Genomic DNA, 20,749 nt, shown 5'->3' on the forward strand with positions numbered 1-20,749 from the left:
TAGAAAACAGCTTTGCTGAAAAGGACCTGCAAGGAAGCTATCCTGATGGCCCGTAAGTTCAATATGAGTCAGCAATGTACCCTGTTGTGACAGAGGTTAACCATGTACCGGGCTGCATTAGCAAAAGCGTAGCCAGCAGGTCAAAAAAGTCAATTATTTCCCTTTATTCAGCACTATGGAGGCTGCATTTGAAATACAGTGATCAGGTCAGGGCTCCCCAAGACAAGAGATGTTGTCAAAATAAACTCCAAAAAATAGGACAAAAGGGGAGTTAATAATTGGAAGAGGCTGCCCAAAGAGGTTGTGTCACCTCCACCATGGAAACATTCAAATCCCAACTGAAGAAGGCCCTGAGCAACTTCAACCAGCTTTGCTCTGGTCAGGAGTTGGGACTAGGCAATCTTCAGAGGTCATTTCCAACCTGAATTACTCTGTGAACTAGGAGGAAATCCACTTTCCTACTTATCGACAGGGCAATTACAATGCCGTAATTCTGCAGTCAGTTTTATGCAGCATAGACCAGCTGAATAAAGAGATCCATTCCTATTCCCTTGCTCAGCCATTCATTTCCATCCTTATATTAACTCCTCACTTGTGCCAACACAAAAGCTTGTGCTTCCAGGTGGTAAACTAGGCAGAGAAACTGGTCCAAGTTTAAAATGGAATATTTATTTTGCTTGCCCCTCTGCCATTCCCTCCCTGTGTCCAGCACAACTGCTTGTGTGAGCACAGCAGCAGGAAAAGTAATCTGGGGAAGGCTGAAATGCCTCTTTTGGCAGCTTCAGGAGTTTAAAGTGATGGTTAAACTACGGCATAAATTTCTCTCGCTTATTCACAGCCAATGCCCTTCAGCTCTCTTGTAATAAACTGTTTCTGTGGGTATAATCTCTCCTTGTGGTTTCTGCTCAGTTAGCTCACCTCAGCCAGTGAGCTGTGGCCTCTGTGGCGTGTTACATCTGCTGTGTGATATTAACCATGTCACAAGCCAAATTTTCAAAAATGTCAAACAATTTTACGTCCCTCATTTTTCTGAATTCCTTATTTACAGGGCACTAAGGGCCTCCGGTGCCCTAGAGGGGCTCTAGCTTTATTAACTACAACATTATGACAAGATTCAAACCCACTGGAAGTGATTTAAACTGGACGTGTTTTTTTTTCTTTAAGTGGAGGAACCTAAAAGGACAAGTCACTGAAAATATTGCTCTTACTCACTGTGGCCCATGTCTCCATAGGCATAGTATCTTTGTAACTTTAAAGGACAGTATGAGAAAAAAACCCAAAAAAATCTTAGTTTTGGGAAGTACCCAGATAATGTGGTGATACAAAAGCATAACGTTAAGAGCTGTTACAAGCGGCCACCACCTCCAGCAGCTCCAGGCTGGCGGATTCTTCCAGCCCGGCCACTGCAGCCCAGCCTGGTGCCCAGGGATCTGGGGTCTCTGCCTAGGCTGAGGGACACGGCTGCTGCTGTCCCCTTTGCAGCTTCAACCAGCAGCGAAGCTGAGCACGGATCCTAGATACACAGACACACACATGGACACCCACACGCAGAGGACATGGACATGGCTGGTCACACAGATGGCCACAGACAAGGTGCTGCCTCCATCAGCACCCGCGTTCAGGACTCACACCAGACACGGGCACAGACAGCCACGTCCCCTCCTCCCCTTGGGCTGGCAGAGGCAGAAGGTCACTGGTGCAGCGCGCACACCACACTGCCCAGGTTCACAAGCACATGCACATTTGTGGATCCCCTGAACACCATCACAACCCCTCCGCCCACCCAGCACCCCTGCCTGGATCCTGGACCCCCTTACACGCCCCGTGGGTCCCTGACTCGCCGGCTGGTCCAGCTGGGTGCTCACTGCACACACGCAGCACTCACACACTCGTCCCACAGGCACCTCACACTCACGGGTCCCCCCAAATACCAGCATGGACCCTCCACCCGTCTGATACCCCTGTCTGGTCCTGGGGCCTCCCACTCCCTGGCTGGTCCAGCTTGGAGTTTGCCAGTGAATCGACAACGCACACACCACCCACACCCAGTTTGGGGCAGGTACGACATTTAGGACTGGAGTTTTTGCTTAGCCACAGATTGAGTGTGCAGCTGCTGCAAAGTCATTTTAACTACTTTAGTCCTCAGTTCTTTTTTGTCTGAGATGGCGGTGAGTCTGCCCGCTTCGCAGTGCTGTTCTAAAGATCACCACACTTGGGTTTCGAGGTGGTCAGACATTTGAGTCGTAAGGCCTACAAAAAAAAAGAGAATACCTTGATGAAGATACTGAATAAAAGCTCCCTTCAAAGCAAACAGAAGGAACAGGGAAGATTAAAAAAAGGCACCTCGCCTAAGAGGTTCAAAGCACAAAAGAGAAGGAGGGAATTCCTTTTAACCAGCCTCAGTCAGGTGCCCACATTAGCACACTATCACAGAGATAAAAGAGAATCAACCTACATGATGTTCAAAAAGCAATTTATGTTACGTGTCATTACTTCTTAGAGGCCTTCTCTGGCCACATCTACAAGTAAGAAGCCTTCCCTGGCCCAGGCTGACTGACTCTCTATCAGGGCTAGACTTAATGCGCGTACAACCTCTCATCTACCACTAGGCACTCCCAGAGAAGGAATGCGTGTTTGGGTAGGACAGTCACAGGCCATTTCAGTTGTTCCCTTATCTAGAAGGCTGGGAATATTAAAATGCACCACACTAGAGAAATGTAAACGCTGCCCTTGTGTCTGTTTTTTACAGACCCTCCTTGCTTTATCATAGTCACCATGGATCTGTACCTGAGCAAAAACTGAACTTGGGTCCTAAATCCCATTTCCAGTAATGTATTTGTATCCTTCACGCCACAAAAAACTAAGAAAACCAGAAACTTCTTAGAAGTTCTGTTCTCGGGCTAGGTTGCCTTGGTCTGTGCACATAACTAAGCTTAAGTTAGGGTCACCAAGAAATGTAGAATCTCTGGAGAATATGAGATACATTATCACCCCTGGCTCTTAACCCTTCTGTAGGTCTCTTCTTATATGATTTCTGTTGGCTGACTGTTCAGTCTGGTCTCTTTTTTTCAGTTCGAGTTGTCTATGATTTCTCTACCACTTGAAAGAGATTTAAAGACAGCCTCTTGAAAGCATGGGGGGGCCTTGGTGATTCTCCTCTTAACTTAGGTAGTATGAATCTCCGAGTAGAAAGACAATTTACAAATAAGATGGATAACACTACAGGGCTTCCTACTGTGGCTGCTACATAATGTCTACCTGTCATTAAAAGCTTCTTATAAGCTTTTAATAAACTCAGAGAAAATTGTTTGCAGTGGATGGTGCCCCAGAAGGCACAAGCAGTTTTATAAAGAATTTTTGCAGACTTTGGACACCTTGGTGTTCATACAACACTCACATATATTCTCATATCAATTTAGGTTAATTTCCATTACATCTAGCCCTTTATCAAGAAAAAAAAAAATCTTTTATTCGAGGAATAAAATATAGAGAAACTTCACATTCCCTTACTATGTAAGATAATTAGATATTCTTTGTTTCTTTATTAAGATTGTTAAGGGGTTGGAAATATCATCCCAGTAGGTATCTCTATTAAGAATACTTATGTATGCCCAGCACTTACCAGCTCTACAGACTTTTAAAATATGTCACTTGGCTAACATTGAAGGCTTTAAAGGAGAACATACCACCTCAAAGAAACACTTTATATTCTCAACCACTTGGTAATGCATAGGTGTAAAGACAGACTTAAACTTTTTAACACTTTTTTTAGACTTTTAAAACTGCATTGCAGTCTTCATTTTCTCTTTTATTGCTTTCAAGTAATTTTCTGCAGAACACAGAGTAAGCAGGTGTAATGAGAAGAAACAGAAGAGGACTCATAAAACATATGGACAACATTTTTCAAAATTAGGCATAATCGAGTGTGGATTTCTAAATTAGGCACATAGAAACTAAGAGTATGTAATGGACCATGTGCAACACCAATACCTGACTTGTACTGCAGAGCAGGTATTGGATCCATGAATTAACTGCATATTTCCAGTTGTGAGTATCTAATTTTGAAATTTGAGCCCATATATCCATTTACCACAACAAGTAACAGTGACAAGTAAACCATTTTTAATATTGTTGTCTGTTTAAATGGTACTTACCCAAGGAAAATGGACACACATTTTAAAATGGCTGGTTTAGCTCATTTCCTCTCCATCTAGGGATACGTATTCCATAAATGCAAGAACAGAGGCTACCCAAAACAGTTAACGTACCGGAGCATGAAATGTTCTCTGTAGGAAAAAAACCAACCAAACAAAAAAAACCTTACAGACAGCTTGTTTATGACTAGAAGAGTGTAAACACGCATCTATTTTATTTAACTCAGTAATCCTCTGACACAACTTGTGATGTGTTTGATCAGCAGGCTTCTTGTTCGTCTTCCATCATAGAAGTATCTCTGCTTTCCTCAGGGGTATTGACAGCTGGCAGCAATCAAAGCCATCTAACTGCCAGTATCTCATTTAAAGGGAATGACATTCAGCTACAAAACTCCAAAATGCCTTTAATTCACTGTACTGTACTGTGCATCTCAATGAAAAAAATACAACCTCATTTAGGAAAGGAGACATGTAGCCTTTTTTTCTAGGAAGGGTTTTGTTCATTAATCAGTACTTCAGAGGTGCGTAGCACACGGCATCACTTGTTCTTGAGAAGACCTCAGGCATAATGCAGCCTTGTCTATCATAATCCAGTTTGGATATGTTGTTTTTGAGTTAAACAATATGAAGTCATCTTCTTCTGAATTAGTGTAATTGGTTTATCTGTGGCCTTTCAAACAGAAGAAGCGCATTTCAGGAAATCAAAGTTTAAAAACAAATCCCTCCACCTGTGTGGCTTTTCAGCCTTTTCATGGCAAGTCACGTGTGAGTTATCCCATAATGTGCTAGAGTAGTGTAATATTCCTTCTCACTTCTGTCTTGTTTTCTAGGATTCTCAAAGAAGAAAAGTCAAACTAACATATTTTTTTAAGGACAGATATAAAAGGTGTAAGAACTTTTTTCTGAAAATTTCAAAAGGTATCAAGCTCTGTCAGCATCTTGTCCTGACTTTGGAAAATATTGGAAGTTTAGCCTCCTAACCTGGCATATATTAAATAGCCTGGAACTACAAAGTGGCTTTCCAGCGATTGCCAGCCTGTCCCAGTGTCAGGTTTTGATACAGTGTGACTCTCAGGAAAAGCGGAAAGGCCAACATGAATGCCCCATTACTCTAGAAAATTTCATTTATTTCTGTACTGAGGGACTAACTGGGATCAGTGATGGGACTGGCACAATCTTCTTCTGTGATGTACGCACACTGTCATCACTTGTAACTTCTGCAGAGCAATGGGGTCAATTTTGGTTTTTACTTAACACGTTGGTAATTGTCCTGGTGACCAGAGCACAAACAGATCTGTACCCAAATTTGAACCCATGTTCTCTCTGTCATATGCCCATCATCTTTTTTGTCCTTCAAGTCTGTACTGTCAGAGCACTGCTGACCTTCCTTAAGCCTATTTTGTCCCTCCTGAATCCAGTTGCCAGGCAAATACTAGCTACATCATGCTTTTATGTGTTAATTCTGTATCTTCAGTTGTGTATTCCAGTTTCCAATTCCAATATGGACTTTTATCAGATGTCCTTTCTTTCCTGTGGCTTCTGCTTCCCTCACAGACTCTTATCTATTTTCAGGGTTTTTTTTAAATGCATCCTTCTTGCATTTCACACTTGTGAGAACGGCCCCATTCTCAGTCAGGCTTCATAGTGTATTATCTTGACTAAGTTATTTAACAATTAGCTTGAGTTAATTAAAAACTATGAAGCATAACAAGTAACACAGAAACAGATACAGTCAGAAATAAGGGACCTTCTGATTGTCTTTCTCCTCATTCAGTGCTTAGATGGAAAATGTGAGTGTTCCTTAATCTTTTTGTTTTCCTTTCACAATCTGGGTGAAAGTTCTAGTGATCTTTTACATGTCCTACTTTTTCAACTCAGACTATTTCCTCTACCAAAACCAACTAACAAAACAACAAAAAAACCAAACAGTTCAAGAAGTTGAATTTATCCTCTATTTCATATTCATTGCATAACCCACTGGTCAGACTCACCCAACTGATGAACTGTAAATTACGAGTCTTTTTTGTGCTAAAAGACCACACTGAAAGAGATAAACAACACCATGAAGCACCTGAAGTTGTGAGTTGTCCGATATGAAAATGGAGAAAAGACCAATTCTGGGGACTATGATCAAGGGCTACGGAAGTCACACTGACTCAGGTTGTTTCCATGGAATATTCTATTAAATAATTTATCCAGCAAAACGCTGGAGTAGCGGAGTGCTGGTACTGCTATCTACTCACCCCCAGAATAAATAACTCCATTGATCCAGAAAACTGACTACATTTCTTGCAGCTATAAAAAATTAATCAAAATATTATCTGTACCCTTTTACAATATTCATTTTAAAATTGTGATTCCTGTGCCATTTTTTCTTATATCTGTATGCTTTTCCAAACCTATTTTGCAACAAGTTAAATTTTGCACATAGGATTAGAAGTCGTGCATACAGCAGTTAAATAATAGTTACACATTTTTTTCCAGTTCCATTTCTGATCCCCTTGTGCATTTTTATACCTTTGTATTGTAGAAGGTCTGTGCCTTTCTACGGTTATCCTAAGCTGACTATTGCATCAGTCAAAGCCTAGGTAAATCATGGGTAGAGAGATTAAAAAGTGTCATTAGTGCAGCTGTTTATTATTTTTCCCTTGAGGTGACATCAGATATCAAACCCGTGCATCTTAAAACTGAGCCAAGGTATATACTGCAGCAGACTGCCCATCTGGTGTGACTTTAGAATATTAAAATCTCCTGCAAGCTATCAGCACAAGCACCAGTCAAAATCTTTGCAATCATCCAGACATCTTATTTCACACTCCACAGAGTTGTGTGATCTCCAATTAAGATGTTCAAAATCATCGTTAGTGGCTTGTGATGAATGTTGATCATATCACCCAAACACAACAATTCTGCATTTCATCTGTCCAGCTAACACGTAGTTACTGAAAAAAGGTCTTGTCTGTGATCCAAAATATTACAGGAAATCAAGAACTGTCATTTATAAAGTGTAAAATCAAACAACTTTCTAGACTCTGTTGAACACTGTCACTGTAGATCAATGTGATACAACTCCTAAGTGATTGCAAAGCCATAATTTACATAAAACTGAATCTGTATGAATATAGCTTGTATAATCTCCCAGTTTAGAAGAAGTGGTTGCACAATGACAGGCTTCAATTCTAGATACACAGGCTAAATTTTCCTCTGTTTCCACCTGAAGCATAAATGGATAATTGTATCCATCCCCAACTCCTCTCACAAGCCATACTAATAGATACGGGGATAAACCAGTCAATTCTGAGATTATGCATGTGTATAGTTAAAAGCTATAAAATACTTCAGGTCTGAAAGCTTTATTGAACAATTTAAACTATAAAATATGGATTATTCAGGTGAACATCGGCAAATTACAACAGGTACTTAGTGACTTTTTTTCCTATTCGAAGAGTGGAACATTAAAGTTGGAAAGCAAGTATTTTTTATTCTGATGTACCTTTTCTGGTGAATTTTCCCATGTAAATGCAGGCAGAAGCTCAGAGACAAAGTCTAGAAATCAAACAGAGCTTAGGTGTTCTGGTTTGTAACACAAACATCAAGCTCTGTGTATTCATCAAGATGTTTATTGTTGTAAAATGCCAGGGTCCTAGAGCTCTAAATGTTTTGAATGAAAACACGGCAATGTCCTAAAAGCTTGCTGTCTCTTTGTAGAAGAGGGACAGGAGACAGAGACCAAATCAGAAGCAACACTTAACAGTGAGAGAGGCTGTAATTAAAATCTACATTTCTGTGGGCATACTGGAATAATTAAGTTGCTTGTGCATGCTTACAGATGACTGCTTCATAGAGTGAATGCCATTTAGGGAGAAAGCACAAAGGTACCTGTTTAGAAATCTAGCAAATTCATGATGGGACTGATGTCATGCACTCATTAGAGAAGACAGTTAATATCTTCATATTCCAAAAGGACCCAAGGTTAAAGGGGAAGTTTTGAAAATGAGAAACAACAATATATTGTCACAGAAAAGTCGGGGGAAAGAAAGATAAACAGAAAGACTGAATAGATTTTGTCAAGAAAATGTACTAGAATATTTAGGTTGGTAGCAGCATCAATCCTTGTAATCGTGTCTTGGTTTAACCCCAGCTGGCAGCCAGGACCACACAGCTGCTTGCTCCCTCCAGCTTCCTCCCCCAAGAAAGGTACAGAGAAGAGGGAGAAAAGGAGGGGAAAGGGAAAAAAACCCAACTCATGGGTTGAGATATAGGCAGTTTAACAGAACAATATCAGAAAAGGAAAATAACAATACAATAATAATAATAATAATGACACAAGCCACTCTCACTGCCTGGTGAATTGGCACAGTCCCGAGAAGCGACTGCCATTAGCGGCCCCGCAGCTAACCCCATTTATATACTAAGCATGACGTCTATAGTACGGAATATTCCATTGGCCATTCCATCGTTCTGTCTATACTCCTTCTCAGCTTCTATGGGGAGATGAAAAAAGTCCTTGAAAAATATAAACATCACCTGGCAACAACTAAACTAATATGTATTTTTAACATTCCTTTCATACCAAATCTGAAACAAAACAACCACTACAGAGAAAATTAATTCTATCACAGATGCAACCAGGACAATCACCATCCAAGTAAATCCATACAACAGGAGAGTATATTTGCAACTGAACACTACCCACAGTTTTTGAAGTAGTTTAATACATAATGAAAACAGACTGCAGCAAAAGGAGTAAGGGAAGTAGTCATTAATCCTTTTGGGGAAAAAAAATCTCTCTTCAGTTTTCAGACTATCAAAACCTATTCTCAGAGATGTGCAGATTATTTTCGAAGTATGATTATTCAAAATTTTATTCTCTGAGGATCACAAGAGAATTTTCTTGTTAATTTCAAGGAGTTATTAACATTGCTATTTAAATATTTCTACGTTTTCTGAATTAATATGAATATGTCTATTAAAATCTAGTGAAAGGGAGTGAATTTATTGACTGCAAATTGCTAAATTTTCTCAATGGTTTGAGAAAATGAGATTTACCTCATCTTCAGCATATAAAAGGTACTCATCTAGTCTAAGCCAGGTATTGAAGCATATTCTGTATTGAGTCACTACAGAGAAGGATCTCCAGAGTTTCCATTTGTTTTAGATTCATATTTTAAGAATGGATGAATTGCCTTTTGTATGTGCTAGTTTCTCTTCACTAGCTAAAGTGAGAGCTTCAGTTAAGTCTTACTTCATTAATCACAGCAAGAGCTTAGCTTAGTTCTTTACCTTTTAGATTGCTCTAAGCTGGAGAATATGAATCTCCCCTATGCATAAATGCTACAAACCCCCCACATATTTTATTTGTTTTATGAAACCATAGTACTTGGAAGCACTTTCTCATTTCAGGTATACTGACACTCATCCCCAATATCATTACTGACCTGTGACGTGCAGGGCTGCAGGAAAGTCACATCACCTACATAGAAGTAATCACTATAGGGTCTTACAGCAAATGACACTGCTGTCGGGGGCTGGAGGGTAGGCGAGTCAAGCTCATGATATACATAAGCAATGCATTTTTATTTGGGATCATACCCTTCAACACTCAGTTCTCAGCACTATTCCATATGTAAGCTTGCCTGCTGCTCTTGCTGCCGAGCTCCTTGCCCTGCACACTGCTCTTGCTTCCGTGCATGCTGTTCTTCAGAGAATCCTGTATCTTGGTGTTCTGTTCTTATTTCCAGTGAAGAGTGCAAAGGAGTTGATCACTGTACTGTGTTTAATTGTGTACGCTTTGAACCACTTTTGGGACAACATTCTTCCTTTTCCATGTTGTAGTTCACATAAAGAAAGCTGGTTTGAAAGTACATATCATCCATCCACATATCTGGATTATCACAGTTTGGTTGCCTCTATTAATCCCCCAGCACAGTCAGCATTCTGCAAGCCTGTGCAGGTCTTCATATTCCCTCTCTTTTAATGTGACTAAAGGAGGTCTTTTTTGACACTTTTCTAGCTGGAAAAAATGCATCTGTTTGATGTCCAGATTTGAAAGCCACTCAACATAAATAACAACTTTATAAGCACTTATTGGGGTATAGTGATTGACTCCCTGATGACTCCCTACTCGATCTGTAATCTTGTCAAAGGTTATCCTAACTTCTTTGAGGAGATTTCCTCTTCATTGGTACCAGCATGGTTGTTCAAAACAAGGGGAATGAACTCATGAGTAAAAAGGAATGCAGTTTTGTAGACAGATGGGGATAAGGAACTACATTATTTTTCAGAGACTGATAGGCACATAATCATGGACTTTTTTCTTTCAGATTAACGGTGGCTGTAGAAGTAACAAAGAAAGATCTTGAGCTTCATGAGGCCACCCATGGGATACACAAACAGGATGGATTCTAGCGCATATTATACCACATCACAGAAAAGAAGACAGACCTTTGCTCTGCCAGATGTGAACCCTGTTGATCCTGATCTGTGGTATGACTTCCAGGCTTCATCTGTTTCATCACTGTGGACACATCAGCTCAGCACTAGACTGTGTCTGACCCTTGTTACCTTCACTGGACCTAACCCTGACCCTGACCTTTGCCTGACGTCCTGGCTTGACCAAAGACCTGCCTCATCATCACGAAGATGCCTGATGGTCTGGACTATTGGTTCAACCTGGACACCATCCCTGGGCTGGTCTTGCTTGCCTCGCTTGGGGGTGGTGGGATGGGCCCTGGCTAGCGAGGCCCCTTGCCCTGTTGGCCATGGTATCTCCTTCAGCTCCCCATCCCTTAGGGAGAGACGTCTCTCAGCACGCCCTGCCACTTACACAGAGGTTGAGATTTTGCTCTCTCTAAATTTTCCATTTATAGAGCATCAGAAACCATGTCAACCGGCCTGTGTTTTTCTTGGCAAATACATTTTGGTTTCATAAGTCTTCATTCTGTAACGTTGTGGTATAATGAACCAAAAACAGCCTGAGAGGTTATTGTCAACTACTGCCAACTGAGAAGCACTGCTGTAATGATCACAATACGATTTATCTCATCTGCCTTCCGCCCAAACAACTACCTGAGAGTTAGTTACATCTCCAGGTCCTATAGGATAACCTCTATGCCACAATTCAACATAATCATCTCCTTTGTTTCCGCAGAAATGTTTTGTAAAAATAAGTGAAAGCATTCATTTTTCTTAACCAACAGCTTTCATTTATTATAACATAGGTGAAGGAAAATGGAAATGTAGGAAGTTTATTCTGATGTATACATCTGTCATAAAACTGCCACTTCAGAAATTTCTTAGAAGAAACTTAGCTTAGTAGTCTGCTGCACTGAAGGAGTACTTATGATATGAAGTACACCCTCCAAGGACGTTCTTCGTCTTCCTATGACAAGAGATGAAGCTTCTATATAACGTAAGAAAGGTAGCACATTGCACTCTGTTTGTAGAAATGTACAACTACGTGTGCTAAAGAGCCGTTAAAAATTAGGTTGTTCACTGAAACATGCCAAGAAACAGAGAATCAAAAAGTAATATGCAGATTGGATAGCAACAGAGTGACTTCTGTCACCCACAACATTGCTGATTATGTATCATATAGAATATATTACAGGAATTTCACAAAATGACGGTTCTTTTTGAAAAGGAAACATTTTTCTTAATGTACGTGTGCAGTACTTATTGTTGCTGAATATTAGGTTGCAGTAACCATTATATGATTATATCCGTTATTCTTGCAAGAGGAAAAACTAGAATGAGAAACTTAAAGATGGAAAAGAGTAAGGAAATCAGTCACAGAGAAATAAATGCTATATAAACAAATTATAGTCAATTTTGAGACTTCCTCAATACATAACTAACTCATAAAAAGCATTATATATGCACATACATATATGTGTTTATATATATCTCTCTCTCAAAATGATACATCTGTCAAAAGAAAATAAGAGATTTTTGAAAGCAGACAGTATCACGCTGTAGTAGAAAGTAATATAAATTATCACAAGTAAAAATGAAAGACAATCTTAGAAGAAAGTTTGGAAAGTGAATCATAAAAAAAAGACGGAAGCGTATTAAAAAAGGAAAGCTATGAGGAATTCAGAGAGTTATCAAGAAGTAATGGAAGCTAATTACATCCCAGCATTCCGACATAAGCCTTAAAAACTTTACAGTAAATGCCCTGAAAAATCTCTATGCTTGATCACACTACTACAGACCCTTATAGTCACAAAAAAAACTTCATCATGATTTTCTCCTCCGGAAAGATATTTATTTTCTTTTGGGAAAAATTAACTATTTGCAATAATTTTACTAGGAACATTTAATCGTATAATGGTAGAACAGACAAGGTTTGAGCAGCTCATTTAATTCTTTAGGCGGCTCTGAAAATCCCACATGAAGTATAAAATTATGTAACATAGCCTTTATTGCGGCCCATGACACTCAGACCACTTACAATTTATAATTTATATCAGCTGTCAGGCTTGGCCTAGTCACTTCCACTAGAGTTAGAACTGAAGATAATTTGGCCCATAATTAAATTACAAAGCTGAACTTTATAATAATGTAGTATGCAATGTATCCTAAATAGTGCCACAAATCACATCTCCAATATCCTCATAAAGATCCATTTGATGAACTGTATAATGGACTTCTTTACTGATTTTTTCCCCATCTAGGCGGTATCTTGAAGGAGGTATATTAAATTTCCTCAGCTGAATGAGAGGCTAGCCTAAAATACTTTGTGAGAAATTATTAGCAACATGTAATCCACAATAAATTGATGAAGAAAACTACTTTCCTACTTCTTACATCCTCGTCTTTAACAGGGTGACTTTGAAAGCTTTAAAAAGGAGAATGGTGCTATTCAGACTACAACTACTTCTGAAAGTCCTTAATTTTAAATTCCAGCTAGAAAAGAGAGAAAATAAATCCATTGCATGTAAAATTTTGTTTGACATTTCAAAACGCTATGACTGACATAAAATCAATAATAGGATTGTGACATATGCTATCTTCAGGGATGCCTTTCTCATCTGTACATTGTTCAGTAAAGACAGCTGTACAGCTATACCTGCAGAATCTGCTAAAACCATTTACTTCGTTGTTCTCTTCAGCAACAACTCCCATGTAATAATTAAAAATGAATAAAAGTATTTTAAAGACAAGTCTCAGTGAAAGCTTTGTTTCATCTTGAGTCCTTTAATTACAACTTTTTTAAGTGCCTGGAATTTACTGCCATGTGTAATTGAAGAAGAGCCTGGTGTCCTTTGTGTTTCTCTAAAACCTGAATATTGTTTATAACTGGTGCAAGATACATATTGCTTTGATACTTAACAGTGATACTTACCATTGTGCAGGTGTGACTGACCAAGACGCCTAGCAATAAAGAATAGGGATCAAAGTCAACAACATTCCGGTTTCCAAAAGTATTTCAGCTGTTAGCAGAAATGAATTGCAAGAAATACGACCATAATATACTTTTTTTTTTTAAGAGAAAGGGAAGAAAACAACTGTTATCAGAAGATACTCATTCAGAGATTTTTAAGAGACAAGAAATACATGTGCCAAGAGTCCTGACTAGTTCAACTTTACTCAGTCTGTGATCCACATGGCTCAAAGCTGCTTGACTCTACAGAGGATTAAATATACCAGGTAAGACAGCATTTTCTTTAATTATCTGTCCTGTCACAGGTACCTACTTCCACGTAAAACATTAAAAAGTATTAGACAAACAGTAAATAGCACACACATACTTGTCTGTCAGGGTGCTAAAGAATGATGGAAAACTAGTGTTTTAAGTACTTCCAACTGTACGTAGCGCACTCGGCAGTCAGACAGATGAGAGGTAGAGCAGGATTTTTAAAAAGAAGCATCATAAGACAAATAACATCATACATTCTTAAAGGATTGCATGAGTAAAATGATCTTGGAACTAAAAAAGAATCCAAGGAATGTCAAAGAAAATTACTATTTTTTAGGGTTCAGCCTAACCTCACTTCCCAGATTCCCTTTAAGCAGATCCATAACAGAATGACGAGCTGAAGCAAAGGAAAAATTCAGTCCTTTATGAAAAGACTATTAAACCCAAACCTCCTTTTTGTCACTTTTTAGTAGACTCGTAACTCTGTAACTGTCCATAACTAAGTTCATAACTATAACTGTACATCAGAAAATGTCTAATAAATTTTTCCCTTGTACGAGTTTCAGGCTAGTATCTTATTAGGTTGCAAATTTCTAATTGCTCCCTATTTCTGATTGATAACCATGATCTCCCAGCACAGAGTTCTAGCTATGAATTTTCATTTTTCCTAGTCTATGCCCCAAACAGCTAGCAAAGATGGCATGTATTAGTATAGTGGCAGTGGCATGGACTAAATGACAATTAAATGTTGTCCAAAAAGCCATAAGAATTCTAGCTCTTTGTTTTACAGGAAAAAACATAGTAAATTTTCTTCAATAAAACTTTATTATTTGAACAGAGCATGATTTTTCTCATAACTATAACATAAATTTGTTCATTTATTAGTATGATAAACTTGTTAACAGCCAGGTTTCTTAGTAAATTTAATTTTACTAGGCTAGACTAGATGAACAATTTGAGTTTTTATCTACCTATTATCTTAATAACGGAATAATAGGCTTCACGAACCAGCCATGCTGTGAAAATTAAGTAAGATCTTATCCATAGGTTACAAGTAAAGATATTATATTGTAATAAATTTAAATTATTAATGATTGCTGTTGCAATATGAAATGCAGCTGTTAAAAGAGTTCCTTAGATAACTAACAGCATCAATTGTCTCTGCAAGACATGAAGACAGGCCTTGTTTTTCCAACTACTTTTTTAACTGTTTGAATAAGATGTTAGGAAAGACATTAAGATACATATTCAATTGGTATGATTTACAAATGGCTATGCAAGTTTGAGGGATCTGGGATAGAATGACCTGTTTGGTGTTTTTCATGAGAGAAAGAAGAAGAGGTCTATCTGCCATTTGCCTTGCTTCTGCCAAGCCACAGAACTCTGGCTCTGGAAAGAAGGTTTTACTTGTTAGAATACTTAAATAGTGTCAGTAGTAAAGACAGTTAAACTTGTATGCTTGCTGTATAAACACAACAACATTGCTCATAAAATCCTTCATAACTTTTATGTGACAGTTTAAGAGCACGAAACTAATTAAAGAACAGTTAATTAACTGTTTTATCTTCTTCTTATAGGCAAGAACTAGGCATCTCCAAATGAAATATGGAGAACTGCCTCAACTCAGTCAAAAGCCAGCTTGCAAATACTGTGCACAGGGATTTATGTCTCCGTGGGACAATGAATAGTAGGACGGTATTTTTTTTTAATTTTTTTTTTTGTTTAAGACCTGAGTCACAGTATATTAAAAAAAAAAAAAGATGGAACCGAATGGGAAGAGTCTAATTAAAGCCATCAATCCAAAGGACCGGTTTTGGAAATATCCATATGTTTAACTTTACTCATTTGCTTTTATAATTGAAAAATCCTCATCCCAGAACAAAAATAATGCAAAATTGCCAAGCAATGCACATGCCTGTCGTGGTCTAACCCCAGCTGGCCACTAACCACCAAGATGCTCACTTTCCTTCGGTGGGATGGGGGAGAGAATCTGAAGGGTAAAAGTGAGAAAACTCATGGGTTGAGATAAAGACAGTTTAATAGGTAAAGCAAAAGCCATGCACGCAAGCGAAGCAAAACAAGGAATTCATTCACTGCTTCCCATCGGCAGGCAGGTGTTCAGCCAGCTCCAGGAAAGCAGGGCTCCTTTATGCATAACGGTTACTTGGGAAGACAAAACATCATCATTCCATACTCTTCTTCTTCCCCCAGCTTTATATACTGACCATGACATCATATGGTATGGAATATTCCTTTGGTCAGCTGGGGTCAGCTGTCCTGGCCATGTCCCCTCCCAGCTTTTTATGCACTGCCAGCCTACCTGCTGGTGGGGCGATGTGAGGAGCAGAAAAGGCCTTGACTCTGTGTAAGGACTGTTCAGCAGTAACTAAAACATCCCTGTATTATCAATACTGTTTCCAGCACAAATCCAAAACATAGCCCCATACTAGCTACTATGAAGAACATTAACTCTGTGCCAGACAAAACCAGCACAATGCCCCAGACAATATGCACGCTAAGTATAATCTTCACACAATTATACTTTTACTGATTAATTTCTTTCTCGCAATTTTTTCCTCAGTTGTGATTAATCTTGGCCAACTAAGCTGCTGGAAGAGTGTATTTGTTCTGTGAAGCACCTAACAAGCACAAGAGGGGTAGTATAAAATAATAATGATTGATCAAAAGTACTAACATTTACTTTTGGCTTAGCAAAACTGTCTGATAAATTATTCCCCTTAGTGTTTCTCTATTATTGCAATACAGTACCTTGAAAGTGATATATTGGCACAAGCCATTGTGTTTTACCACAGTGCAATTAGGAGGTCCTTTTAAACAGCTTTATCATACGCATACATAGGCTGATTAATTTTCTAATCAAATGTTCCAGGAAATCATTAACCATGACATTAAACAGTGTTGTGATAATTACACTCTCCACGAAGAATTCCAATATAAATTTACAAAACATCTATAGAAATGTGCCAAAGGACAAACAGCTTAACGTAGACAAATAATTCTAGTATCTACTCTACATAGCCCCGCAGCTCCCTAGTGTTAAACCCAAGTCCAACAAAGGTCCAGTTTAAATTCTGCTGCATTTCACCAGAGCTTCATGTAGTGGTAGTCATTACATTTTGTAGATCACTGTCTGTGTAAGTCATGCTGAAGGATTGAGATTTTTATTCTTTTGATGTCATTGCATTGGAATGAAAGCCCCTCAAATTATGTGGAAAAAGTGAATGCAATTGTTGGAGGGAGCATTTTATTTTCCCTGCATTCAAGACAATACAAAATGACAAAAACAATAGGGAAACCTGAGCATCTTTCTTAGTGAATGACAGAAGAAAAAAGGAAACTTGGTCTGTTTTAGAAAATATCTGTTTAGAGATATGAGTGTTATCCTTCTTTTTCTTAATGATGCCTAACATTGAGATTTGGAAAAAGATTTTCCTCTATTTAAGTCTCCAGTTTGCATCATTATTCTACCTACTCTTCATTTAAGACAAAGATAAGTGAAAGGTATTGATGAGAATTCAATTACTTTCTAAAGCATATACAATTTGCTAGTCTATAGTGTAATGAAATCTCTATTTACTTGTGTATTTCCCCATAAGCTGCAGAGTCTTGGAGGTCTTTCCATTACAGAAAACAACAGCTTGCATTAAGCAAATACAGAATGTAGGTATGCCTGTTGTTTTGGCCTTTTGGCCTTGCTTGAACAGTTAACAGCTCCTCCACAGAAACTGTCTCGGTCACAAAACAAAATCCTGGCCTGAAGAGGTCGATGGAAATACTGCCATTGTTTCCAATAGGGCCTATGTTTCTCCAGTGTTACTCTGCTTTCTTAACCCAGTAGCAGCAAAATGGTATAAAATATATATTCTAAAAATATTAAAAACATAAAAATATGTTTATCTATTTATAGGTGCGTTATAATAATCTAAAATATAAATATACAAGTACACATCATAATATATATAAATATGTGATTATGTATTTATATATATAAAAAATCAGGTCTTTAAATGTATTAAAAAGTTCTGTAGACAAACCAGTTTTCACCTGTCACATAGCGGCTCTACATAGAGAATTGGAATTTTTAACAAAACCAGGTTTTGGAAATTGGCCAAACCAGTGAGGGGCCCATCTTGTCCTTTGGCTGGGGACGATTGTATCACAGAATGCTTGGGGGTGGAAGGCACCTTCAGAGACCACCTAGTCCAAACCCCCTGGCCAAAGCAGGTTCACCTTTAACAGAAAACGCACGACCTGGACGACAAACGACATAAAACCTTCCTCAGGGGGGGTGAAGATATATCTTAACCCCTTAGATGGAGGCGATTTTACCTCAAAACTTGGAGTTTTACATATCTTCTGCAGGCTGGATGGGGCTTTGAGCAACCTGGTCTGGAAGGTGTCCTGGCCCATGGCAGGGGGGTTGGAAGTTGATGATCTTTAAGGTCCCTTCCGACCCATTCTATATGATTTTCATAGAGCCGTTCTACGCCGGCAGAGCTGGTCGGGGGTCGCACACCTCTCACTCTCTGCCAGAGATGACTGTCACTCCTCTCCCCAGGACAGACGTTAACTTGGCGGCTCACCCGCCGATCGCTGACAGGGGAGCCGCCCCCTCGGGGCGGGCCGTAGCCGCCGCGGCTACGTGGCAGCAAGAAAACTTCCCGGGGGCCCAAAACAAGCCCCCCACCAAGCCCTGAATAAAGCCCATGTGCGCCCACAGGCGCCCTCACACAAGCTGACCCCCCCCTTCCTCCCTAACCGCGGGATACGAATCCCTCCGCGCAGCCCCGTCTCCCTCCGCAGGCGGTGGCCGCGCTGCTCCCCGGGACACGTAGTCCGGAGGCACAACACCAGGTGCGGCGGCCCGCCGGAGCTTTCCGGAGGCCAGCTGATTCACCGGAGATTGGCAGGCGGCCAGCCAATCGGAAAACGGCGTTCCCCTCCTTGCCGGCGTGGATTGGCTAGCGGCGGGGAGGCCGGGGGCGGGACCCGACGGTGGCGGGACGATTCGGACGGCGGGAGGTTTCCTGGGCTCTGACAAGGCGCCGGCGAGCGGCCGTTGGCAGCGCGCGCCCGTGCCCCCTTTTCCTTCCCTCCCCATCCCCCCCCCCCCCCGCTCTGGGTGTCGGCGGTGCCGCGGCTTGGGGCGGCCGCCGGGCGTGGAGGGCGGCGGTGCCGGGATTAGACGCTCTTGGCTAAATCCCTTGTCGCCTTGAGGCGGTGGCGGCTTTATCCCTGAGCACCCCCCCCCCGCCCCCGCCCCCTTCCTTCCCTACCCTGCCGAGCCCAGCTAAGCCGTGCTAATCGCAGGCGCCCAGCTCGGGCAGGGCCGCCGGGCCTGGGCCCTATCCCGGGCAGCCGTCTCCCCTCATCTCCCCTCATCATCTCCCCTCCCGGCCGCGGTCATGGAGCAGCGGCGGCCGGGGCCGCCTTACCGCGCTCCGTCCTCGCCGCCGGCTCGCGGCGGGCGGGAAAACAAGGGGCTCCGTCGGAAGGTCCCGCCGGGGGCCTGGAGCGGCGGCGGCCCCGAGGAGCCGGCGGACGGCAGGAAGCCCAAATTCGTAAGTACGAGTCGATCCCAAGCCGCCCCCCCAGCCCCGCGGGGGCGGCCTGAGGCGTGAGCCCCTCGGCGGCCCTGCCCGGCCCAGCGGGGCGTCTCCCTGCAGGCTCTGGGCCGAGCGGGCCCGACCGTGCGGCGGGTCTGGCCTCCCCCTTGGGGCCGGTCACTGCCCTGGAGCCCCCCTGAGAGCTGGGGGGCACGGGTAGGAATAGACGGGCTGCCAAACGGCGTCGTCGATTTCAAGTGGGCTTCAAGGTGTGAGCCCGCCCGCTCCGGCTCGCCTCTTGCTCGCCGGCCTGAGAGGACCCGGCTTTATTTTGCAGCACGTCTTCAGGTCTCCCCTCTTCATCATAAAGCTCTGTTTTCTTAACTCGCTGGTTGATAGCTATAGGTGTAGGGGGAGCAGAACAGACCTTGGCTCTTAAAGGCTGTTACTTTTATTAGAACTAGATCGGTTCATTTATTTATTTTAGTGATGTAGACTGCATAGTGAAAATCTGAGTTTTGAATTTTAGGGGCATAGTAAAGTTATACTCCCTAGCCCTGCTTTTACAAAGTTTTGGCTAGCACACCAAGAAATTGGGGATCTTGAAACGGCTAACAACTGTCCACAGTTGTCCACAACGTGTCCATAAGATGTGCTCTAACTATAAAACACAGGAATATTGTTTGGGCATTATGAAATTTGCAAGTATTAAAGCTGTGACAAATATACGTTCTACAGGTCTTGTATCCACCGCCTGCAGAGCAGATGCATCCCATGCTCATATTTAGGTGATGCATATGTTAGTCTTTGATTAGATTGTTCTGAGCCCACCCGCTCTGAGCGGTATTACAGCTTACAGAACAGATACAAATAACATACAGTAGATTCTTGATTCTGAGGCCTCTTTGTGCTCTGTTCAGGAGTTGAGTGTCTGGCACATGGGCACAGGTTCAGAAAGGTGTACCATACTTCATATGCAGCTAGTTGAAGTTAGCCAATAAGCAATATCAAACTGTAGGCTAGCCAGACCTATTCTGGAAGGTCACAACTTGCTCCTGGCATTCCTATTTCCTGAAATCCTTTTCATATTGTGGCTGCACAGATTGCTGTTTCAACCAAGTAGTTCAGACTTGCCTGTTTTTGCATGTTAAGAATGGGCATATATGAAACCGTGAACAAGAGATGTTTGCCTGTTTTCATAACTGGCCAGGTATCTGCTGGAGGTGCATGCATTTTAGTCATGCAGGTGACATGGCTGGACATGCTTTAGTATAGGGTCCCTAAGTAAAACTTTTACAGTCTGCCCAGTCTAAAAGGTTGGATAGCATTACTGGTATATATGACTTGATGGTTGGATTACTCCTCTGGTGAGTGGGAGACATGGATTT

The 20,749-nt window shown here is 41.1% G+C and overlaps 1 protein-coding gene across 2 annotated transcripts in view; it reads left to right on the plus strand.

Moving 5' to 3' along the window:
• The first annotated feature begins 18,963 nt into the window (after window positions 1–18,963).
• DIAPH3 (diaphanous related formin 3) overlaps window positions 18,964–20,749 on the plus strand; it is a 244,841-nt gene continuing 243,055 nt past the window's right edge. The window contains exon 1 of one of the 2 annotated variants that reach the window (XM_074564575.1): window positions 18,964–19,376. In XM_074564575.1, the coding sequence (XP_074420676.1) occupies window positions 19,221–19,376 (156 nt within the window). In that variant the 5' untranslated portion in view covers window positions 18,964–19,220. The remainder of the gene's footprint in view (window positions 19,377–20,749) is intronic. The other variant, XM_074564566.1, reaches the window with a different exon arrangement.

Source organism: Larus michahellis, chromosome 1, assembly GCF_964199755.1.
Source record: "Larus michahellis chromosome 1, bLarMic1.1, whole genome shotgun sequence".
In the NCBI taxonomy this organism is placed as follows: Eukaryota; Metazoa; Chordata; class Aves; order Charadriiformes; family Laridae; genus Larus; species Larus michahellis.